Source organism: Salvia hispanica, chromosome 6, assembly GCF_029641045.1.
Source record: "Salvia hispanica isolate PSC_SH4W2 chromosome 6, Shi_PSC_v1, whole genome shotgun sequence".
In the NCBI taxonomy this organism is placed as follows: Eukaryota; Viridiplantae; Streptophyta; class Magnoliopsida; order Lamiales; family Lamiaceae; genus Salvia; species Salvia hispanica.
Window position 1 is genome coordinate 40,037,016 of NC_142697.1, and position 24,968 is coordinate 40,061,983.

Sequence of the window (24,968 nt, forward strand, 5' to 3'; positions counted from 1 at the left end):
TTTGGACCCAACGTTTAGCATTTCGGAAATCTTCAAAGGTTAATATTTCGGAAGAAGCAGCATCTATATTTTGTTTGTTCGAAAGTCCAGTTTCAACTCAGACATCGTACCACTCACTATATTCTCTAACATATAAACCAATAAGGATCACCTATAACATCCTCTACTATACACACACAAACATGAGTGAATCCGGAGAGGATCATCTACACCAATTCCTACAACATCTCCTACTCCACACTCACAAACATGAGTAATGGACCCCAACATCACTTATTATATTTGTGTGTGTAACAGGGGATGTAGTATGAGATATTATAGGTGATCCCCTTAGGGCATGAACAACACTAAATTAATATAGTAAAGCAATCATGAGAGTTTTGGTATCTAATCAAAATTGAATAATTTTCAAAAACATTATTATTAGTATTATTTTGCGTGTTTCTTTAATTTCTAGTTTTTTCATTATCTTATTACAACCAATCATAAAGAATCTTCAAGTAGCACGTAGCCCTACTCGGCCAATGGCTAAACTCCACAAAACTAGTAAAATCCCAAAACCATGATAATGATAATGATAATGATAATAATAAAAAATACTAAATCCTTAACCAAACAATGATGAATGAGTTTCAATTCAATCTTGTTATTGAATATAGAATAAGCTTAAATTCTCAAATTAGTAGCGTGCACTGATACCTTCGAAATGTGTAAAAGAAACATTAGCAGCTCTGTTGTACTTGTAAACAATCTGAAGCTTTGGCATTGATTTCCAACTACAAATACACAATTAATGATACAAGAAAGAGGAAGCCTTTCACTAATAAATAAAAACTCCCCTCTCCTCTCTCTCTCTCAACATGAGTGAAACGACAAAGAAGGCGCGGGCAGCTGATGGCGGTGGTGATGGTGGTGGTGGCTGGCCGCCTCCTTCTCAATCCGCCAGCGCAGATGCAGAAAATCCTCGACGGAGCAGGGGAGCATCAAGGGGCCGGCGGTGTTGTAGCCGTAGACCTCGCGAGCTTTGTCTAGAAGCTTCTGGAAGAGAGGATGGTAGAGATACGAGATCGGAATCGAAAATCGCTGAAATCCGCCGTCTTCGTCTTCCAACCCCACCTGCACCGCCAGCCACCCTTTCTTCACCTTCATCTTCTTATCCTCTTGCATGTTTATTTGTTTTGATTCTCGGAATTTTGCAATTGCAGATGAGTTTGAGTTTGAGTTTTGTTGGTTGGTTGTGATTGTGAGTGAATTTATGTGGAATATATAAAGGAGCGTTTGTGATGATGGTGATGATGATATTTTGGGTGTTTTTTTATTTCTTTTTTTTATTTATTTATTATAATAAAAATATTCTGAATACGAAAAAAGAATAATTAAAAATAAAGTAGTGGGGGTGTGGGAGGTTTGACAGCCGTACGCATACGGAATATGGTGAGTCTTCTACTTTTTAACTTTTCTTTTGAGCTAGCTCGTGTGGTCCCTTTTTTTCAGATTATTTCTATTTAAAATATAAAAATTGTAGTACTGCTCTTTGACACCCTCTGACTATATCAGTAACTGAACTGCTGTTATTCCTAACATTTATGGATTTAGTTGAGATTAATAGTTTCAATTTCAATAAATTGACCAAATTTTATACAGCTAAAAACTAATTTATTTGAAAAAATATATATTTAGTTATGCATTTAATTAAAATATATAGATGCATATATAGTACATGAAAAGTGCATAATATTATAGTTAGATATTTATGATTTGTGTATAATTTTTTACATTTTTGGAACCATAAATGTAATTAGAGCATACTTTAATTAAAATTTTAAAAAATAATAGAAAAAAAATTCAAATATTAAAATAAAAAATAAGGTTAAAGGCTAATAAGTCTTTTTAACTTGTCCACTTACTTTATTTATTATTTAACATATAATTAATACATCAAATTATTAATATAACCTTATTTTGATGGTACAAAATTTGGTTGTTTATCATTACTCTTTAAATTTTGGTCTTTACATTTTTCAAAAAGAAAAAGAAATATGAGGGGAGGGTAGTTTGGTCCAAAAAAAAGCGAAAGGTATTCTATCAATATTAAGGGACATCTGGAAATATTTTTCAAGAAATATTATTGTATAGTTCAGATACTAAGAGCATCCGCAACGCTGCACGATGCGGTCTCGGTCTCGTCTCGACGAGACGAGACGGCATCGAGACAGCGATGCGGCTACCATCTCGTCTCGACGAGATGAGCTGTCTCGACGCGTGACGCGTCCCAGCGAGGCCAGCCTCGAGCTGGCGAGACACGCGCCCGGCTGGCGTGACGCCCACTCGCCGACCCGCGAGTGGGCGTCGGATTTATGACGTCATAATTCAATTTTTTTTAAAAAAATCAGATTTTTCGAAAAAAAAAAACACGGTAATATGACAGTTCATCGGTCATATTTTAAATTTTTTATTTTTTATTTTTTTATATTCAATATATACTCTTCTCCATTCTCCATTTTACACACAAACACACATCTATTATCTCATCTCTCTTTCTTTCCCCTCCAATCACTTCTATAAAATCATTCCTTTATTTTTTTTCTCTCCCAAATTTAATCAATTATGGATCCATTTGAGCAAATGCGTCGAATAATGGAAGAATCGCTTGAAGAAGATCGACGTAGGGAGGAGGAAGAATTTGCCTCCATTTTTTTTTATTTGAGTTTAAGTGTGCAATTTGTAATTTCTAGTTTTTTAATTATATCTTTTTTATTTTTTTAGGTATTTAAATTGTTATTTTATTTTATTTAAGAGTGAACTTCAAAAATGGTCCCTGGGCTTTAAAAATATCACCAGCAGTCCCTAAACTAAGGATTAATATCAAAAACGGTCCTTTTGCACTGTTTCGAGACGAAAATGCCCTTTTGAAGGGTTTTGAGGGGTTTGGGCAATTTGGTCTTTTTACACTTTTAACATTTTAAATCTGATATTATTTCAGTTATGTACTAAATCTGATATTTTTTCAAATTTATCATTCTTCTTCCCTTTTGTCATCCTTCCCTTTGTTTCTTTATTTCAATATTAGATTTAATTTATAAAATTAAATTTTAAATTTTGATTTTTAAATATCAATAAGTTTTTTTAATTAAAACTATTAATTCATGGACACTATAAATATTGATTAAAATTATTAATTTTTTTATTTAATATAATATTCAGCTGAATTGAAGAAGTACAGAAAAATAATATTAATCATGATGGAAAAATAAGAGCTATTCTATTTAGCCTTCGTTCGATTGTTATAATTGCTTGTCATTGAATATTATGAAGTTGACTAAAAAATTTATATAGGAGTATTTTTGTTGAAATTTTCTAGTCATTTTGATTGTTTTCAAATTAATAAATGAAAATTATATTAGTCTTACATTAGATGCATATTTATTTCAGAATAAATTGTGTTATATGATCTATTTATGATTAAAGCTATTAAATATTGATTAAAACTAAGGTGTTGTTATATCTTATTGATTAAATATTAGACACTATCAAATATTGATTATGACTATTAATTTTGGTTATTTAATACTTCCCCCATCCCATTAAATATGCAATGTTTGCTTTTGCACACTTGTTTTGGAAAAATTATAATAAATAACTAAAGTAGTGAAAAAATAAAATAAGAGAGAGAATAATGTAGAGGAGAGTCCCCTTTATATTATTCTCTTTTCTACTTTATTTTTTCTCCACTTTAACTATTTATTATTATTTTTTCAAAACATGTGTGAAAAAAGCAATCGTTTCATTTTTAATGGCACAGAGGGAGTAATTTATATAATTAAAAAAATTTATTGATATTTAAAAACTGAAATTTAAAATTTAATTTTGTAAAATTAAATCTAATATTGAAATAAAGAAACAAAGTGAAGGATGACAAAAGGGAAGAAGAATGATAATTTTGAAATAATATCAGATTTAATACATAACTGAAATAATATCAGATTTAAAATGTTAAAAGTGTAAAAAGACCAAATTGCCCAAACCCCCAAAACCCCTCAAAAGGGCATTTTCGTCTCGAAACAGTGCAAAAGGATCGTTTTTTATATTAACCCTTAGTCTAGGGACTACTGGTGATATTTTTAAAGTCTAGGGACCATTTTTGAGATAAATTCATAGTCCAGAGACCATTTTTGAAGTTCACTCTTTATTTAATGAATTGTGTTTTTTATTAATTGAATTTGTTGCAATTAAAAATAAAAAATGAAATTGAATGAATAGTTAAGAGATAGTTAAGAGATGGAGGGATGCAGGTGTTGTCTCTTAGTTAAGAGATGAGCTGAAAAGTACAGTGGGGCCTATGAATAGTGAAGAGATGAGACGGTTAAGAGACGGCGTTGCGGATGACCTAAGTATGAAGTTCTCTCGGATCTCAATTGCAAAAGTATAAAAATGTTCTTTGGGTTAAAAAATTATCAAAAGGGCAAGAAATTAGTAGCAGTACAAAATAGTGGAAAAATATAGTACATCAAAGTTTAGAGCCGTCTGGAAATATTTTTTCCAAATAATAGAGACTGAGTTAATACTACTGTATAATTTAATGACAAAATCTTGACAGAATAAAGAAGCAAAAATAATATATTAGGCTAATTTCGATAATATTTTTTATATTCAAGTTTTAATTTGTCTTATCATCAATCATACTGCTATTCATTCCCTAGGTGTATGGCACTCAGCCACTCACTAGTATCATGTTCATCAGTTCATGCCTTTTGGGAACAGAACAATCACTTTACAGTGGAAATTTTAAATAAATGTATAATGGGAGTCAAATTTTGTTATTTCCTCCTATTTTAAAAATTAATTTAAAAATCATAAAATTTGAATGCGTTATTAGTTATCCAACATAGAAAAAAATAATCATCTATGCGTAATATATCAAATGAAATCATTTCTTCATAAATAGACTTCATCCTTTTACTCAACAACGGTCAAGACGGTCACACCAGATATAATTTCACAAATAAAATTCATTTAGGACATACAATTTGGGTGTTATTATTCTTGATTAAAGTAGAGGTTCGAGGTTTAAACTCCTCGTTTGGGTTAGGTATCAACGGTTATTTGGACAAATAATTGAATGTAACAGTGATACAAAAGAAATCAATGAGACTAACGCGTAGACTTTGAATAATTAGGAAGCACTAATTCACCCAGGAAATCAATTTTTTTCTGGGCCATGCATAGTGCCACATTTTCAAGATTATGGGAAAAGAGATAAGTCAACAAATTGTTCACTTCATTCAAGTTGGGAATTTCTTTAATAAAAAGGAGAATAAAAATGATTTTGGGGCATTAAAATTTAAAATATAGGAGGAATATTATAAGCACCACAAATAAAATTGGTTAGTCAAAAGGGGGAGTTTTAATGATTGATATGGACATTATTATCAAATATTCTGTGTAGTGGAGGTGCCAGATGGTTGATGCAATGAACAAATTCTTTCTTTTTATTTCTTTTATTTACTTGATTAGTAATGTTAAAGTCGCCTGTCGACAACGGTAGGTTGTGCAGTGCTTTGTTATGATTTAACACGCTCTAATATTATTATTGTTATTAATTATTATTATCATTATGAAACCATTATATTTATTATTCATTTTGCAAAACTACTATCTAATTTGTCTATTATTTTGGTTGGCTACGACGATAGCATGACCCAAATGGTAAATTTAGGATGTCAATTAGAGACGGGGCAATAGAGCATTATGCTTTACAAAAACTATAACCAAACTTAAGATATACTCATTCTAACATGTATAATCGACTGAAATGAGATTCGTCCATTCTTAACTAATGATCAAAAAATTGATCATGTCTTTAGATATAAAGCAACTTTTAAATAATTAGGTCAGTTGTCCTACTTTTTGAAATGCATACAGATTAGCCTAACGAAAAACTACTTTTTGAAATGCATACAAATCAATCTAATGAATAAAACAAAAAAGAAAACTTAAAATGCGTATCTAGTCTTACAGCTTATCAAAATTCAAAAGTAAGTGGTTTTAAACAACTTAATCTATATGTAGCTAAGAAGAAATATAGTACTAGTACTCATATTGCCCCGATTCAAGTCATTTATAAATAACATCCTACATGTAAATTGTTGCGAACAATTAGACAGTCACAAAATGTTGCGAGCCACAATTTTCAGTGTTCAAAATTGGCACTTAATATGAATCGGTAAAATTGAAGTAGATCATAATCTTGTTAGTTAGACTTTATATAGATATTGATTGCTCTGAGATTTGATGCCTAATCTTTGAACAATGTGACAAAAAATGTCCAAGTTAAATTTTAGGGGCTTTGAAGGTCTATGTATCATGTCGGAGAATACATGTTCCCAACACTAAACTACGAAGCACAAATTATATTTTTCAAGTTCCAAAAATTTGACTATGAATATTTTTGTCACATTATTCAACGATAATGATCAAAATATTATAGTTTGAAAGTTGAGTCATATTCATAAATTTTTCCTTATTTAAATTCACATATTTACATAAATTGCATACATGATATAGTTATAAAAATTATACTACTACCAAGAATTGGAAAAAAGATCCACATTAGGGTTGAAACTTGAAAAGGTGGGATAGAAGGGATATACCTAAACAAAAAAATATGTGGGAGGGTAGGCAGATCTCCATTTCAGCTTTCGGCTAAACCATTTGCCCACTTTTTGTGTATGTGTTTGCTTCTTGTGGTCTTACTTCTTCATTCTAATAATATCCTTCTATTTTCCGAATCTTTGTTTGGCTCCTTCTACACCTTATTTCGACATCAATCTTTTTATTTGCCCTTTTTCCAACACTTCTAAAGAATCTTGACCCTAACCGCCAAAGATAAGCTAAAATCTCATAGCATTAACAATAACAGCCAATACCCAACCACAATGCTTGTGACAGGAACAATGCATTCTAGTACACATCCGTATTTTTAGATTTGAAAAGCTTTATATATATTGAAAAAAATATGTTAGAAGATCTCTAAGATTTAATTTGTCATAGAGTAATGCATAAGATTGATGCATCGTCACAAATGAGTGAACTATCTCATCTTATTAGAAAAAAAAATATATCAAAATATAAAGTTTTTAGTTTTAAAAGACAACTTAAAATAAAAATAGTTACTACTACTCCCTCCGTTCCATAGTAATGGAGGCGTTTCTTTTCGGCACGGAGATTAAGAAAAATTGTGTTAGGTGAGCTAAGTAAAGAGAGAATAAAGTGAAAAATGAAAGAGGTAGAAAGATGAACAGAGAAAAAAGTAAGAGAGAGTAAAGTAGGTGTGGAAAAATGTGTTGACTTTTACTAAAAAAAGAAAATGACTCTATTAAAATGAAACGTACCAAAATGACAAAATAACTCAATTACTATGGAACGAAGGGAGTACTATTTTAAAGTAAGGAAGAAGTAGTAGAAAAAATTACTCCATATGTATGCTGCACCTACTTACATAATTAATTATAGTAGTATTATATAAATATATATTTGGGGCTTTTACATTGAAATGATATTATATATCAATCATATAAAAATGAGATACATATGCAATAAATATTTTTATTAGATACGCATCTTTTATTGGATAGGGACTAAATTACAAGTGGTCCAATCTAAATGGCCGGTTCTGACACATTTTTTACGCCTCAAAAAACCTTCTCCAAATTAAAGGACTCCCTCCATCCAAGAGATATCCAATTCTTTTAGATGATACGAGATTTTATGCAGCTTTATTTTATGAAGAGTGAAATAAGAGAATAAAATAAAAATAAAATGTGTTTCCATTTTTAATAATCGATTATTTTAATTTAGATAAATTAAAAAAGAAAATATGTCATTTTCAGTGGGACGGAGGGAGTACTACTGTCATAAGTCGTGCGCCTGCTTCAACTACATATATTGGGGCCTTTTCTTTTGAAACGAGTCACGTAATCACATAAAAAAAATAGATACACCCATTATACAATGAATATAGACTAGGAGTAGGGGTGGCAAATCGTGCGTGTCGATACAAACACGATAACAATAAACACGAACACGACCCGTTAAGAAAACCTCAAACACGAACACGACCCGCTAAGCTCAGACACGAACACGACACGAACTCATTACCGACACGAACCGTTTCGGGTCAACACGACACGAACACGACACGAACCCATTAATGACACGAAAATAAGTATTGAAAAATGAAAATAATAAGAATAATAATATTAAAATATTATGTGTTAACGGATAACACGAACACGACACGAACACGCATTGTTAACGGATAACACGAACCCGACACGAACACGACACGAATTTTTCGTGTTCTTAATGGGTCGACCCGATAAGGACACGGACACGATAAGCTCTGATCCAAACCCATTAATTTCGTGCCGGTTCGTGTCGTGTTATCGTGTCGTGTCAAAAATTGTCTGCCCTAACTAGGAGTGGTTCAGAGTGAGGTTTTTTTTTCAAAATAAGAATTTTGGGTATTGAAAATCAGAGTCATATTCTAATGCTTATATCACCCTAATCCAAAATCAAGACCAAATCTTCACCCTTAGATTTTAAAATTAGTGGATGAGATTAAATCTTACGAATCTCAGTAAATAGTAGACAAAATATCAACAAAAGGGTAATATCGTCATTATGTTATCATATGATAATTTTCGTGAATGTTTTTTTATATCAACATAGTGTATTACAAATATCAACAATATGACATAAGAATATCAACACTAGTACAAGAAAATATCAACACATATTTATTGAGATTTTTACATGGTTTTATTGAGATGTTTACATGGTTTTATTGAGATTTTTTGATGTATTTATTGATAAAAATTTGGTTATCAACATTTACGAAAACTAAAATAAAAAATATCAAATTTCATCATCCGAACGTCGTCAGAACATATGCAATTGACATCTCGTTGGAATCCTTATAAAATTATCTTTAATTTGATATATTTTTTGCGAAAAAATAATTTAAGACGAGAGAGTTACGTAAATTTAAAGTTTTAAGATGATTTTAATGAGAGGAAATTAACATTAATATCCTCTATTTTTATTTATTAATTTTCTTAATTAAAAATATAATCCATATGACATTATTTCAACCACTAGATCTTCTAATCTAATGATTAAGATTTAGTCTTAGTTTGAGATTGCTAATTATTCCCCCCGTCCCAGAAAGATTGTCCTAATTCCTAATTTTCCATTTTCATCCGTTCCACAAAGTTTGTCCCATTTCACTTTTTACCATTTTTTGTAGTGGATACCCATATTCCACTAACTCATTCCTACTCACATTTTATTATAAAACTAATATATGAAAGTAGGACTCACATTTCACTAACTTTTTCAACCCACTTTTCATTACATTTCTTAAATCTCGTGCGCGGTCAAAATGAGCCAATCTTTGTGGGACGGATGGAGTAGTTAGCAATTGATCACTCCCCTTGAAAATCATATCAATTATCTAATATATTAATATTAGTTGATATCATGAAATATATCATCAATTACTGATATTTAATTAGAAACTGATATAAAGTTATCAATTACTGATATTTAATTAGAAAATGATATAAAGTTAGAAACTGATATTCATGAATCAGTAAAAACTGATTTGAGCCAAAAACTAATATATTTTGTGGTGTCAACTGATATTAATATATTTGCAATCTGATATAGTTTTGTATTCTGTCATGACAAGTCTAATAAGGTGCATAGTTTTGTATTCTGTCATGACAAGTCTAATAAGGTGCATATTATGTACATCCTACATCCTTAAAAAAATAGTTTTATTTGTGGGTAACATGTGTTTTAATGAGAAATTGATAAAGTAAGAGAAAAGAAAAAAAAAAGATAAAATAAGAGAAATAGGGAGAACAAACGGATAAAGTATGGAAGAGAAGAGAAAAAGTGGATAAAACGTGAGAGAGAAACCTTCTATTTTTAGCAATCGGACTAATTTTTGTAAATATTCCAAAATTACAAAATGAGACTTATTTTTCACGGACCATGAATGGAGTATTGTTTTAAATCTCACAAAATCTAGACATATCCTGGAGATATATGCTACAAAATTAGTGTCTGTCATAATATACAAAAGGGACCACTTTGGGTTTGGATAGTTTATCAAAATATCAAGCTACTCTATTAGACTCAGACAGCGCGTGCATGCTCTGCATGCGCACCAATGCCATTGCTGCACCAGAGGAGAGAGAGAGAGAGAGAGAGCACGCCCGGTCTAAGACAGTGGCTGGTATGCGAGTGAGAGATGGAGATGCGTGAATGAAGGGAGAGATGAAATAGAAGTCACTGACCACGTCGACGAAGAGGAGAAGCTGCGGTGGCGCTGTGTGTACTGAAAGAAGAAGCAAAGAGAGGTGAGGGAAAGGAAGGGTTTCGGTTTTGAGATAAAAAGAGGGGAGAAGTGAAAGAAAAGGATAAGGAACATGGAAAGGTAAAAAGAAAAAAACCAAAAGGTTTGAGAATCAAAGGGGTTTCGGTTCCAAAACCAGAACCGTTTGGGCCCTTCATGGTCTGGTTCCACCTTCGGCAAAACTGGCACCATCATTTAGGAACCATAATTTTTAGCAACTTGGTTTAAATTCAAATCCTAGCTTTTTGCTTTAACAAACAATAACAAGTAAAACAAACAATAACAATAACAATAACCATAACAATAACAACTCCACCGCTGTATTAGAGGATGTGGGTTACCCAGTTCGGCACCAGAGGTATCCGACTGAAGGGTTTCCATTAATACAAAGGAAAGTGAAAACAAGTAAATTTGTTCACAGTTTCAAATCAAAACTCTGCAAGTATTCAGCACCTAATGGTCACAGCGAGGGATACAGTAATGTAGGAAGCAACTCTCCTAAAGTAATCCGCGTACTTATACAACAACAGACAAACATATAAGTATGTTCAGACTCACCTACAGGCCAATCTTCTGCCGAGGCTTGTTCTTACCAAGTAATATCTGATTTGCTCGCTCTTCCTCCTCTTCGAGTCTCCTCCTTCGAGCAGCCTCTTCTTTTTGTCTCTGAATCAGTTCCAACTCTCGAAGTCTTTCCTCCTCTTTCCTCTGCTGTTCCAAAGCTTCTCTCCTCTGAGATTCTTCTACCCTCCTTTGATTCTCTTCGAGCATCTTATCTAGCTCTTCTCTCTCCCTGCGAGCTTGTTCCTGTTGGCATTTCATGATTTTGATTAGATAGATTACTATGCAGAAATCGGGCTTCGCATTTCAGATTATTAGAGGAAGATCAGAGATTGCGACATTTTAGATGCCTTCATAAATCACAGGAAACACCAGAAAGGATGCATAATACTTAAGTTATAATAATAGTGAGCTGTGAGATATTAATATTAATTTTGTAAGTTAAAAATATCAATATAAAGATATAAATTTATCAATCTTCTTGTATTGATAAATTTATGTCTTTGTGTTAATATTTAAATTTACATGTTGTATTGATATAATTATGTCTTTGTGTTGATAATTTTAATATACAGAATTGAAGGTTATTAGTTATTACCTGTAAATTAATTAGTACACTAACACAATCCATAATGGCGAAAGCCCAACTCAGAGTGATATAACTATTTTGATAAAATTGTTTTAAAGTTGATTAGATCATCATACAACAACGGTTAAACAATGCCCTATTTAAGCTTCTCTATAAGTAGGATATAGGATCAAATTTGACTGTTTTATTTTTTCCAAATAAACACTAATCAGTTAAATGATGGTTTAATCTAGTATGGCACATGCACGATTAATTAATAAAGTAAGGGGGTGTTCGGTTGCCAAGATTAAATCTCATGATTAAAGATGTATCATGTTTGGTTCATAAGATTAAGCCGTACAACTTAATCCTAGATGGATAGTCTCGTGATAATTAGTCATAGTCTCATAATTACCAAGAAGAATGGAATCACAAGATGACGTCACAAATTTGCAAAATACAAGTTGAATCACTTCAAAGTGGAGCAACATAAGGGAATGATTGTTGGAACAACATATGAATGGATAAAAGAAAGAATAGGATTAGCATCTCAAGGACTTACTTCTTTTGCCCTTGCTTCAGCAAGGGCAGCTTCCTTTTCTCTTTGAAGTTGAGCTTCGACGTCCTCAAACAATTTCTTCCGGGCTTCTTCTATCTGTCTTTCGATTTCTAACCTGACTTCTTCAGACCCCAATTTTTCCTCAACTCGACTGCGAATTTCCTCCTCCAATCTCTTTGCAGTCTCTTCCTCTAATTGTTTGAGCTCTTCTTCCTGCTGCAGTCTAAAAGAGGACTTAAGTCATCAAGTTACCCAGTAGAATCTAACCAGTAAGAGCTTACAGAGGTTTCTTAAAAGCAATAATTCAATACCATCCAACATTTGCCCTTTTAACAAGTTTGGGTTGTAAGTGGCAAGAGAACAACTTTAGGCGGCAAAGCGAAAAATGCAAGGTTCCATTAGGAGATTGTAATTATGTTCCTTAAAATAGAGATATATAAATTCAGAGGAAATTCATAGAAAAACTCCACATCATAACATTCTTATCGCATTTTAGGATCTAGAAATTACGCTCCTCAACAAAACAAGAAAAAATGTTAGCAGATTGTTTTTTCTACCAAACAAATGATGGAGCCTGTTAGTTACCTTTTCCTTTCTTCTTCTTCCTTTTTCAATTTTTCATTAGCAAGCTTACGTTCAGTCAATGTTGAACTGGGACTACGGGATTTAGGTGAAGGAGACAAAGAAGAACTTCGGCTTCTGTGCCTCCTATGACGCCTTGGCACCGGGGAGCGGCTCTTGTGATGCCTTGAAGCTGGAGAACGACTTCTTCGTCGCCGCGGTGTACCAGAACGACTTCTTCGCCTGCCATAAACATAGAAGTTATCAAATTGTACTTACATTCTCTACTTGAGCATATAACCAATTTGAAAACTAGTGCAGTCCAATGAAATTTGAAAATCAGTCTTGTTACTATTATCTTTTCCACATCCTAAATAGCTAGGAGTAGCTAAATTGATTAGTAAGTCCAAACTGAACTTGGAGTAGTGTTGGTAACATCCATTTGTAAGCACATTACAAACCCAATGAACTAAATATCCATTTTCCACAAAATTACAATTCCCCTATTTAGAGACAGAACATCATCACATAAACTGTTGAATGACTAACAAATTTATGTTTCACAATCACTACAGCCAAACTACAAGACTTAACACTAAGGGTGTCCGGCTAAGTTAATTTATAAGCTGTTTTAATGAGCTTAAAAGGTCAGCCAACACCTTCTAATGCTTAATCAATCACTTAATCGGATGAGATTACTACCAAATTTATGCAATTTAATCCAGGAAACGTTTAAATCGATAGGTCAGATTAGGATAATAAGAGTAGCCAGCGATATACAGCAGCAGTGGTGGAGTGAAATTGGCGACAAAGAAGAGCACCAAAAAAGAGTAAAACAGTAGCAATAATTAGAGCAGGAAAGATTAGTAAAGCGACCTGCTGTAAGGGGAACGCGCACGGTCCCGACGGGAGGAGTGGCGGTGAGTGACCGCCGGCGAGCGAGACCGGGAGTAGCGCCGCCGCGAATACGACGGCGACCTCGATATACTCCGCGGCATACGTAATTTCCAAAAATCTCCCCCAAAAACGGATTTTTTATATTTTTTTCTAATTGGTGAAGAAGACGGAACAAATGCCTTGTTTTGAATATCGACCTAATGTCGTTGTTGTGGTGAATATTAACAGTAGCGACTTTACTTACACTGGAATGACGACATCTGATAAAAAAACGCTATAAGTAGCACACTTGTTGGCGGGAATTTGCACTCACGTTTCCCTCTCAATTCACAAAGCCCTCTTTCCTCCGCCACCACCATGAGTGCCACTGGCAACACTAGGAAACGGGGGGCGCCGCCGCCATCAGCAGCAACTCCATCTCCTAAACCGAAGCAGCAGGCAGTGATGGAAGATGAGGAGTTGGACGAGGACGTATTCCTCGAGGAAACCCTACTCCACTACGAGGAAGAGGACTCGCAGCGCAGTGCGCTCGCCGATCGACTCGTCAAGTGGAAGCGTCCTCCACTTTCCGATGCCTACCAATCTCAGTCTCGAAACATTGGTAATTACTCAAACTCATAGTCGAAGAAATCGTTCCGCTGCTCCTGTAATTGATTTCGGATTTTCGTTCTTATTTGTAGTTTTTCAACAATTGGAGATCGATTACATTATTGGAGATAGCAACAGGGAACTGTTGCCAAGTTCTACTGGTCCTGCTGCAATTATAAGGATTTTTGGGGTAACTGAAGAAGGTATTATCGATTATGCAACTTAGCATAGCTGTTGCCCAGTATTTTTGACCTGCTGGTTTTTTAGGAACTTGAGTGTGAAGTAGAGAATTTTATGTTTGGTTATAGATTAAAAAAAATTCTGCAGTAGTACTATCATATTTGAATTTATTATTGAGTAATTCCTTCATGGCCAGGGCATAGTGTGTGCTGCAATGTACATGGGTTCGAACCATACTTTTATATCAGCTGTCCACCAGGCTTTGGTCCTGATGATATCTCCCGATTCCATCAAGTCCTTGAGGTAGTATTTTTCAAGTTTCTTTATGTTTGTATCTGCCATGGCTCACATCGAATTGCTGTTACATTTAATATATTGCTGTTTATTGGTTTCTGTAGGGTAAGATGAGAGAATCAAACCGAAACAGTAAGGTTCCAAAGTTTGTTCATCGCATTGAACTTGTACAGAGGCGAAGCATCATGTACTATCAACAGCAGAATGCTCAACCATTTCTTAAAATTGTAGTGGCACTGCCAACAATGGTCACCAGCTGCCGTGGTATGACTGTATACTTACTCTTTTCAAGTATAACTTGGTAAGCTTGTGACTCACTACTACATTGTAGTGAAATACTGTGAAATGGCATGTAATGCATGATTCGAAGTTAAGAGGGGCGCTATGTGTCTAAGAAGCAGATGAAATCTACTTTGCTGATACCACAATTCTGACATTTTAATTTTGCATGATAACTTACTTTGATTTTCAAGAGTTTTAATAATCTATAATGGTAATTTGGCAGGTATCCTAGATAGAGGAATACAAATTGATGGGTTGGGAATGAAAAGTTTTATGACATACGAGAGCAATGTGCTTTTTGCTCTTCGATTCATGGTTGACTGCAATATAGTTGGCGGCAATTGGATAGAAGTTCCTTGTGGAAAGTATAAGAAGACAGGAAGAAACCTCTCCTACTGTCAACTAGAGTTTGATTGCCTGTATCCTGAAACAAGAAAAAATTATTAGTGAAACTCATCATTGTAATCATGTTAAACAGGCTTATTTTGTTCAAATCTTTTTTTCTTTAACGAATGCTGTTAGTTTTACGGACTTGATCAGTCATGCACCTGAAGGGGAATTCTCAAAGATTGCTCCATTTCGCATACTAAGTTTTGATATTGAGTGCGCTGGAAGAAAAGGCCATTTTCCTGAGCCCACTCATGATCCTGTTATTCAGGTTTACAATGACTGTATTCATATATATAGCCGGAGTATGTTGCTTTTCTCCAGAGCCTTTTTCTGATGCTTGCCTTTTCTTTTTCGTTTTTTGGTTATTTCTAGGTAGCCAATCAAGTAACCTTGCAGGGAGAAGACGAGCCATTTGTTCGCAATGTGATGACCCTTAGCTCTTGCTCACCTATTGTTGGAGTTGATGTAATGTCATTTGACACAGAAAAAGATCTTCTATTAGCTTGGAGGGTAATGTTCTTGGACAAGTCTGACAAATGTAGTATTGACAGACAGTACCACTTTACCAAAATTCTTAATACTATTAGTTTTATTTGCATTTATTCTTTTAATTATGAGAAGGCACTGGCACAGAATTCTTGGATAACAATCATAGCATGAAAACTTCTATTTTGCTTTCATTTTCAGATGTTTAATTGCTCTTGTACTACATGATAGATAGAAGCTAGCCTGTCTTTGATTTTCTCTGTTTCCAGAGCACCAAGGACACACACCCAGACATAAAAAAACTAATGATCATTTAATTATCCCCACACCAATGTATCACCACCAACCACCACGCACACCGCTGCTATATTCCTGTATGCTAAGATTAGGATATGGGATCCTCATCTGCTTGCAAACATTTTAAAAGAAAAAGATAAAAATATTTCAAGATAAGCAAGTAAGATGTAAGTTTATATTTGTAATTAGGTCTCTTTTTTTCTCTTTTTCTTCTGATAATCACTGTAATTTTATTGAAGATGTCTGTTTGAAGTTTAAGTTTAGCTTTGTCTTTTAATTGCAGGACTTCCTGCGTGAAGTGGACCCAGATATTATAATTGGTTATAACATCTGCAAATTTGATTTGCCATACCTCATTCAGGTTGGAAAATTTTCTTTGTTTTGCCAATCTATAGTAATTTATTCCAATGAATATGGAAATTGTTTGACTTGCTATTCAGGTCAAGATTGAAAATGATTTTATTTTGTTGAAGAAATGAATATTTAATGTCTTTTGGACAGAGAGCTGAAGTGTTGGGGGTAGCTGAATTTCCAATAATTGGACGTATCCGGAACAGCAGAGTCCGTGTCAAAGATACAACTTTTTCATCAAGGTCATGAAATAGTTTCTCCTTGCTCCCGTAATACTTACATCTAGTTTATTTCTGTCAAAGATAAATCTTTAAATGAGGACTAGCATGATAGGAATCTGATCTGTAAGATAAAGTTATGAAAGAGAGCCAATGAGCCATAATAGTTTGTTACTCAAGACAAGACTAGTTTATCTAACTTATCAATGCTTATTGGGTTGCAGGCAGTATGGGACCAGGGAAAGTAAAGAAGTTACCATTGAGGGGAGAGTTCAATTTGATCTGCTACAGGTTTTTTATGAACATTTTCTCTTAGCACATGAAGTTCTGTCATATGCTACTCAATATATTTTAGAATGACTAATCATTTTGTTGAAGTTTTACCATCACACCCATGGATATTCTTATGTAAGCTTCTGCTGTCTGATTATCTTCGATGCAGGTCATGCAAAGAGATTACAAGTTAAGCTCTTATTCACTAAATTCTGTATCTGCACACTTTCTGAAGGAGCAGGTGATATTTTTTTCAGATACTCTTCAACTATATTTTGTTTCCTTTTTCTTAATCTCTTTTGTGGTATGAGTTTGCACCCAACAGCCTAAGATGAATAAGGGAAAGCTCTGTCTTCGAGGGACACTTAGTGCTTATAAAATATTGCGTCCTTAGTTGTGATTCTATTTCTGACATATTAGTTGTAGTTGGAAATTATCTCCTTTGATAATTTCGTATGATACATGTGCAGAAAGAAGATGTTCATCATTCAATTATAACTGACCTCCAGAATGGAAGTTCAGAAACAAGGAGACGCCTTGCTGTGTATTGTTTAAAGGTAAATTTCTAGATATGTAAATTCATTATGCTATATCATATAATGGATTCTCAGATTTTCCTTGTCTTTAGTGGCTTCATGCTAACTATCATCTAAGTTATGCATGGGGATTTTATTTATCAGTCCGTGGCAGTGAGATTCGAATACCGGAATTCTATCCAACTTATTTCCCCCCACTGTTACACGTTAGATTAATGTATCAAAACCTGGATTAGTTTTGGTTTAATTTTGCAATATTTAGTGGTTTCCCAATGAATTGAAAGTTCATTAATGAAACTACTAAAACTAAAAAGATGTGATCGAATTGAAAAAATGGCTAAAGGTTGTGATTTGTCTTGGAATTAACCCTTTTAAATGCATATTTATGTTTGTTAACTCTACTTTAGTGTTTAATCAACTACAGGATCTCAAAGTTTCCTCTTACCAAATCATCAATTATGAGTTTTATTACATGTACTATTGCTGAAAGGGTCAAGTTGTGCAGGATGCTAAACTTCCACAACGTCTTTTGGATAAGTTGATGCTCATATATAACTATGTGGAGATGGCTCGAGTTACAGGTGTTCCCATCTCGTTTCTACTTTCCAGAGGGCAGAGCATTAAGGTTTTGTGAAAAATCTGTGACTTTCATCTATCACTGATAGTTGGTGGATTGTGAACTGCAGATCTAATATTAAGCTTTCATTTCAGGTGTTGTCTCAGCTTCTAAGGAAAGCTAAACAAAAAAATATGGTTATTCCAAATGCGAAACAGGCTGGAACTGAACAGGGAACATATGAGGGTGCAACTGTAAGTTTGCAGTTTTTATCATCTACACACACAATATATCCATTAAGATTTATGCATGGCATGGAGTGTTTAGTTCAGCTTTCTTAACATTTTATATGTACTATCATTAAAAATTGGAGGAATTTGCTGGCTTAATGTGAAACACATGTTTTCTGGCTATATAAAATATCAGTAGCTTTTACTTTTTTTCCACATGTGGATTCCTTTTCTTTATTAATTTTTTTTATGTAATGGACTTTGTGCAACGTGGGAGGAAACAAAATATTTGCTTAAAAGAACAGGATTTTGTGCACAGGTTCTGGAAGCCAGAGCAGGGTTCTACGAAAAGCCTATTGCAACACTTGATTTTGCATCTTTGTATCCATCAATTATGATGGCATACAACTTGTGTTATTGTACGCTGGTAAAATCTTAATTTTTCCTTATTTTCTATATAACTTAATTTTTAGTCTGCATCATTGATGAATGATATCAGCGCACGCCATACAAATCCAGGATGTTTATGATCTTTTAATGACTATTAATAGGTAACCCCAGAAGAGGCCCGTAAACTTAATCTTCCACCAGAGTGCGTCACTAAAACTCCATCTGGTGATACATTCGTGAAATCAAATTTACAGAAGGTGCCTACACTTTCCTTGGTTATGATCAAGATGATGTGAAATAAATTAGAAGTTTGGTAATGTGCAAATTTCATCTTTACCTCTGCCTCAATTTACAAGTTTGACTTCAGGGAATCCTACCTGAAATCCTTGAAGAACTTTTGACTGCTCGCAAAAGGGCCAAGGCAGATTTGAAGGTACATAAGTTAATTATGAATTTTTTCACTGTCTTGTAGATTTTCTCTTTCAAATGTGAATCTAGACTCACCACAGTAAACAGTTGCATTTTTCTAATTGTATTTAGTCATATATATACTCAAATGTCTATGCAACATGTATAGCTGTTCCAGATAAGTTAAGTTCATATTGATTAACAAAAGCTCACGACAGCAATAGATTATTTTGTGACAGACTGACAGTTATCGTGCATCATGGACCCTAAATAGGTTCGGTGACTGGAAACAACTTTAGCAAATTATTGTCCAATGGATTTAATGAGTTACTACAAAGAGAATATGTCTGAAACTTGTATCCCTTGTGATGATATATTCAGCAGCAAATCATCTCTTGAAATGTAACTTTTTTCATAATAAAGAATTCTCTCTCTGGATAATAACTTACTGATCCATTCACTCAGTTTAATCATTGTATTGATCATCTGAATTACCATGCAGGCTGGGACTGGAAATTTGTGTGTTAATGGTCTTCCTAATTTATATATGGATTCATTTTAAAAATTCAAATAAGAAAATGTTTACCCTAATGAGCAATTTTCACACGGTTTTGCAGTTGTAGCAGTTACAACACTGCCTTCCTAAAATTTTAATTTACAACTTCCCCAATATATTATATTTTTTTATCAAAGCTTGTTCAATTGTACTACTAAGACAATGTCGTTTTACCATTAAAAGATGTAATGTATTGCTGAGAAAAGTTAGGAGGGTGTAATAACAAAAGTTGCAAAACACTAAAATGTTGTGTAGAAAAGCAAATTTGGTAAAATCTGTGTATATTTGTAAATGTGTCTTGATAAAAAGTTATTTAAACCTCAAGTGAACAGACTGTATGATTTGTTCTCTAGGAAGCTAAGGATCCTCTAGTGAAAGCTGTGCTAGATGGGCGGCAACTGGCTTTAAAGGTAACTGTTTCTGTTTGATCCCTTCCACGTGTTATGTTTTACTATGATATGGTATTACTATTACATTAAGAGGTTTACAGAGTTGAAGTGATTAGCCATTCATTTCCTTACCAGATAAGCGCCAATTCTGTGTATGGTTTTACTGGAGCAACAGTTGGTCAACTACCTTGTTTAGAGATATCCTCCAGTGTTACTAGCTATGGTAATAAATCCTGAAGAGCTGAATCCATAAATTCAAGGCTTGGACTTTGTTCTCTAAAATATTACAGTTTTTACCTTTCTTGAAAGTTGATCTCATGTTTTTTTGCTAATCTCAAGGTCGACAAATGATTGAACACACAAAGAAACTTGTGGAAGAAAAATTCACTGTGCTTGGGGGCTATGAGCATAACGCTGAGGTATATCCATGATTTCTGGCGATTAGGCCTCTCCATTAGCATGATAAAACAGAATACTAGCTGTAGTTGAAGTATCTTATGTGATAACCATCACTTTTAACTGATGTAGTTTGTTTCTAGTATCTTTCTTGCCCATACAGGTGGGCTATAACATGTGATAGCTGTTGTGTTATATCAAAATGCATATGAAAGATAACATGTAAATGAGGAGCCTTCGGCATTTGATCCTCTGTCAAGTGTCATTTTACAATGATTACCTATATTCATATGCCTGCATCATATTGTTTCTAAAAGAGATTCATCGTCAAAATCAATGTTATATTGTTTGTATTTTAAATAAATTGTGATTATAAGAATAGTATTGCAGCAATTTGTGGTTGGGGATAGTGTGCGAAAAAGGGAAAAAAAGGGTTTTATGGGATGGACGAAAAAGTGTTTAGGTCATATACTCAATGTTTGACTTTGGACATCACACTCTTTTCCTTTTTCTAAATAATATACTCATTTTATTCTACAGTTCTTTTTCATGGTCTCTTTCAAGATCATGCTTTTATCTTGATAAATAATAAAAATGATGCCGCAGGTCATATATGGAGATACTGATTCAGTTATGGTGCAATTTGGTGTGCCCTCAGTTGATGCAGCTATGGACTTGGGTAGGGAGGCTGCTGATTATATTAGTGGCACTTTCATAAGGGTATGTTAGCTTGTACTCTTATTTTGCTGCTTTTTTGGGTTTTCGTTTGTCATGTTAACACGTGTTTAAAATTATGATATTAATTGTGTGTTTTACTTCGCTTTACTTCTGTCAGATGTTTCCAGTTTTCTAATTTGAAGCGATGCAATTTTTTATTTTTTATTTTTATTGTTTTGGTTTTTTTCATAAATGCCCTTAGCACATTTTCTCAATTGAAGTAGTATCACCATTTTTATTATCTATATGTGGCATCTGCCTTTCTCTTTGAATTTTGAACTTTCACAGTCTCTCTGCTAGTAAATTAATACTAGTAGACTATTAAATATGCAGCCATGAAATGTTTAATACATCAATAGCTTTCTGTATAGGCTTGTCTGATCAAACTCTACTGTTTAAGGCTCTGCACTGATGAGCAGATAATGCCAAGCAGCTTGTGCATCTATCTTTGTCCAGTTCGTTGGGTTTTTTAATTTACTATAGCTGAAAATTAACCCTGTCATTGGTTTTTTACTTGGATTTTGTGACCATTTGTTCTTGTTATTATATCTGTATTTTTCTTTTTTCCTCTGCTGCTTACTTTTCTATTGCCTCATTACTATTGTTGTTATTATCTGGTGTCCTTGTTTGTTTGCAGCCCATAAAGCTAGAGTTTGAGAAGATTTACTACCCATATTTATTGATTAGTAAGAAGAGATATGCTGGCCTTATTTGGACAAACCCAAATAAATACGACAAGATGGATACAAAAGGTGAGACATGCTGCTAATTATACTTTATCTGAATGGTTGTTGTTTCCTTTGGTTTGATTTTTTTTTTGTCATTGCCAATGTTGCTATATTGTCTTTCTAACTGACTCCTTTTTTTCCTGTTCACAGGGATTGAAACTGTACGGCGGGACAATTGCTTGCTAGTCAAGAACCTTGTGACTGAATGCCTCAATAAAATATTGATAGACAGGGATATTCCTGGTGCAGTTCAGTTTGTCAAGAACACAATCTCAGATCTTCTTATGAATCGCATGGATTTATCTCTTTTAGTTATCACCAAGGCAAGAAATTTATTTAAGCTGGACATGTTTTGGGCCTCTTCAAGTGCTTATTGTTACAGACCTGTTTGCCTGTTCCATTTTGACTAAGATTCTGGCATTCTGCTTCCACTGCCATTTCCTTTTCAATAGGGTCTGACTAAAACAGGGGATGACTATGAAGTTAAAGCAGCGCATGTTGAGCTTGCAGAACGGATGCGCAAGGTGATAATTTTTTTCAGTTTAATGTCCTTTTCTTAAAAAATAATAAATGCCAAATTTGTTCTTTGATAGTCTCCTGATGCTTTTGAATATCTGAATATTCATACTTTAACTTCCAATATAGAATCTTAATTTCTATTTTAAGGAAAAATCAAATGATATGGTAGAATATGGTATCCTTTTTTTTGTTCTTCGACAGTTTCCTGACATTTAGTATACTTTTGAATTTCTGAATATTCACGGCTGAACATTCTCAATAATGATGTGATATCCTTTTTTTGTGTGAGATATACTGGAGGCACATTGAGTTCCTGGGGTAGCACCTTATTCTTGTATGTTTGACTTTTGGATCAAATTTTGTACTTCATCGGTACACTAGTAAATCTTCCTTTTGATCATAGTAAACCCTGAGCTTGAAAGTTGCTAAAGTACTTGGAGGTAAGCTGTTTCTGGCAGATGCAAAAAGCAATAGCAAACATCTCCTTCGACTGAAAGTTTAATAGTCTACTAATGACATCGTTTTTCATATTTGTTAGATAAAATGACTTCGTTATAGATTTGATTACTTTCAAATAGATGTAACCTTAATCTCTATTTGCTAATAACATCAAAACCCAATTGTCTCAATATAATTAGCAATACTTGGCTATGTCTCTTAATACTTTATTAAACCTCTAAACCACCCAGGAAAGACTTATGTTTTGTCTCTCTTTTTCCGGCCATTCCGCGTAGTTGGGGTAGGTTTAGACAGTTTGTAAGGCACTATGTTTATATTTGCATGCAACTGTTTTACATTCATTAGCATCTTGTTATGTACAATTTCTTCAGCATCCAATGTTCTTTGAATCTAAGTCATGCTAGATATTTTATATTTTAATTAGATTGTTAGTATTATCAGATTCTTTGTCAATTCCACAAGAAGTTTGACAAATATATTTTATTTACATTATCACAAACAGAGAGATGCTGCTACTGCTCCAAATGTTGGGGATCGAGTTCCTTATGTCATTATCAAAGCAGCAAAAGGTGCCAAGGTAAGCGTATTATTGATATTTTTCTGTTAACCTCGTAAAACTTGATAAGAAAACCTGACATGATATTTGAAACAGGCATATGAAAAATCGGAGGATCCCATCTTTGTATTAGAAAACAATATTCCGATAGACCCTCATTACTACCTTGACAATCAAATTAGCAAGGTTTGTAAATCAAAATTTTGTTTTTTAGTCTGCTGATACCCGTGAATCTTGCTAACAATGTTCTTATGCAGCCATTACTGAGGATCTTTGAACCTATATTGAAGAATGCTAGTAGTGAGCTTCTCCACGGAAGTCATACACGATCTATTTCCATTTCTACCCCTTCCAACAGCGGCATTATGAGATTTGCTAAAAAGCAACTAACTTGCATTGGGTGTAAGGCTTTAATCAGGTACTGATCATATGTTGCTTCTTCTCTATTATAATTGTCTAGATCGTATAAATGTTTCATTTGGTTTAGATAAGCTTGCTAGATGGAGTAGTAATTAGATGTCCAGGATGGACTAAAACCATTTTTTAAAGTTTCTATAAACCTTGACACCCACAGAATCTTAAACATTCAAGGAACTATATATGCAAGTCTTTCCAGGAGTTTTAAGTTATTTTTCCCAAATACTACATTATAAGCTCATTCGAGGTTAGTTATTGAAATGCCAAAATAGCAGTTATTCTAAGTAAATAGGTCCACATCTTTTGCCAATTGTAAATTCATTTTAAAGTTGTAATCTAAGGGGCTGAAGTTATTTTAGTTTCTTCTACCTTGTTCTCTCGATAACATGCAATGCATGATGGGATGAGTAAGCACTATATAAGGGGGTGTACAAATATTAGTGGTCTTTTATCTTTCTATTAAATGACTTGCCAAGTTGCCATAGTCATGTTAAATCAATTTGGTATGAACTATTACATTAACAAATGATGCAGTAATTCAGAACAAACTCTATGCTCACACTGCAAAGGAAGAGAAGCTGAACTTTATTGCAAGTCCGTGGCTAATGGTATGCAAAGCTTTGTTTTTACCGTTTATGTCTTCCACTCATATAGTGGCCATTCATAAATCTCTTTCAACTCAAGACTACATGACGAAAGTACACTCTATATATGTGCTTTTTTCAGTGGCTGACTTAGAGGAACTCTTTGGAAGACTCTGGACACAGTGCCAGGAGTGCCAAGGCTCTCTTCATCAGGATGTGCTTTGCACTAGGTTAGATATAGGTTTCAATGTTTCATCAAATGCAATATTGGTTCTTTGATTTCTAATAAGTGCATATTTGATCAGTCGAGATTGCCCAATATTTTACCGGAGAAAGAAAGCACAGAAGGACATGGCAGAAGCCAAGCGACAATTAGACCGATGGCTCTGAAGTTATTCTGCACCTTCTGCAATGTGCAGATGAGGTTAGTCTAGAAAATGTAACAGAAGGCCAAAGAGATGGGGAGGATTTTGGTCACTTTTTCCCATTTTTGTATTAGAGATTATTGAAAATATTGTTGTTCCTTTTGCGGTGCTGTGAATATATGATCCTTTCTCAGATACTTAGATTAGAAATGCCTACTATATTTCTATAAATTG

The 24,968-nt window shown here is 33.8% G+C and overlaps 3 protein-coding genes across 3 annotated transcripts; 1 reads left to right on the forward strand and 2 right to left on the reverse strand.

Moving 5' to 3' along the window:
- Nucleotides 1–740: 740 nt before the first annotated feature.
- Nucleotides 741–1,247, reverse strand: LOC125207608 (auxin-responsive protein SAUR32-like). Its single transcript, XM_048107015.2, has one exon. The coding sequence runs from the start codon at nt 1,165–1,167 to the stop codon at nt 856–858; it is 312 nt and encodes a 103-aa protein (XP_047962972.1). The 5' UTR covers nt 1,168–1,247; the 3' UTR covers nt 741–855.
- Nucleotides 1,248–10,721: 9,474 nt separating this feature from the next.
- LOC125203415 (uncharacterized) lies at nt 10,722–13,734 on the reverse strand. The gene is made up of 4 exons (XM_048101750.2): nt 13,549–13,734; nt 12,697–12,915; nt 12,115–12,334; nt 10,722–11,230 (listed from the first exon to the last, which is right to left on the reverse strand). The coding sequence occupies exons 1-4, from the start codon at nt 13,668–13,670 to the stop codon at nt 10,982–10,984; spliced, it is 810 nt and encodes a 269-aa protein (XP_047957707.1). The 5' UTR covers nt 13,671–13,734; the 3' UTR covers nt 10,722–10,981.
- Nucleotides 13,735–13,894: 160 nt separating this feature from the next.
- Nucleotides 13,895–24,927, forward strand: LOC125203990 (DNA polymerase delta subunit 1). Its single transcript, XM_048102530.2, has 30 exons — nt 13,895–14,170; nt 14,250–14,360; nt 14,534–14,640; nt 14,736–14,895; nt 15,137–15,332; nt 15,436–15,571; nt 15,676–15,813; nt 16,370–16,447; nt 16,588–16,679; nt 16,880–16,946; nt 17,098–17,169; nt 17,399–17,485; nt 17,970–18,089; nt 18,176–18,274; nt 18,570–18,677; nt 18,802–18,897; nt 19,008–19,073; nt 19,958–20,014; nt 20,129–20,216; nt 20,333–20,412; nt 20,996–21,109; nt 21,744–21,858; nt 21,985–22,157; nt 22,287–22,358; nt 23,315–23,389; nt 23,465–23,554; nt 23,626–23,786; nt 24,320–24,393; nt 24,512–24,599; nt 24,675–24,927. Exons 1-30 carry the CDS (start codon nt 13,927–13,929, stop codon nt 24,757–24,759), a joined length of 3,249 nt encoding a protein of 1,082 aa, XP_047958487.2. The 5' UTR covers nt 13,895–13,926; the 3' UTR covers nt 24,760–24,927.
- The last annotated feature ends 41 nt before the right edge of the window (nt 24,928–24,968 follow it).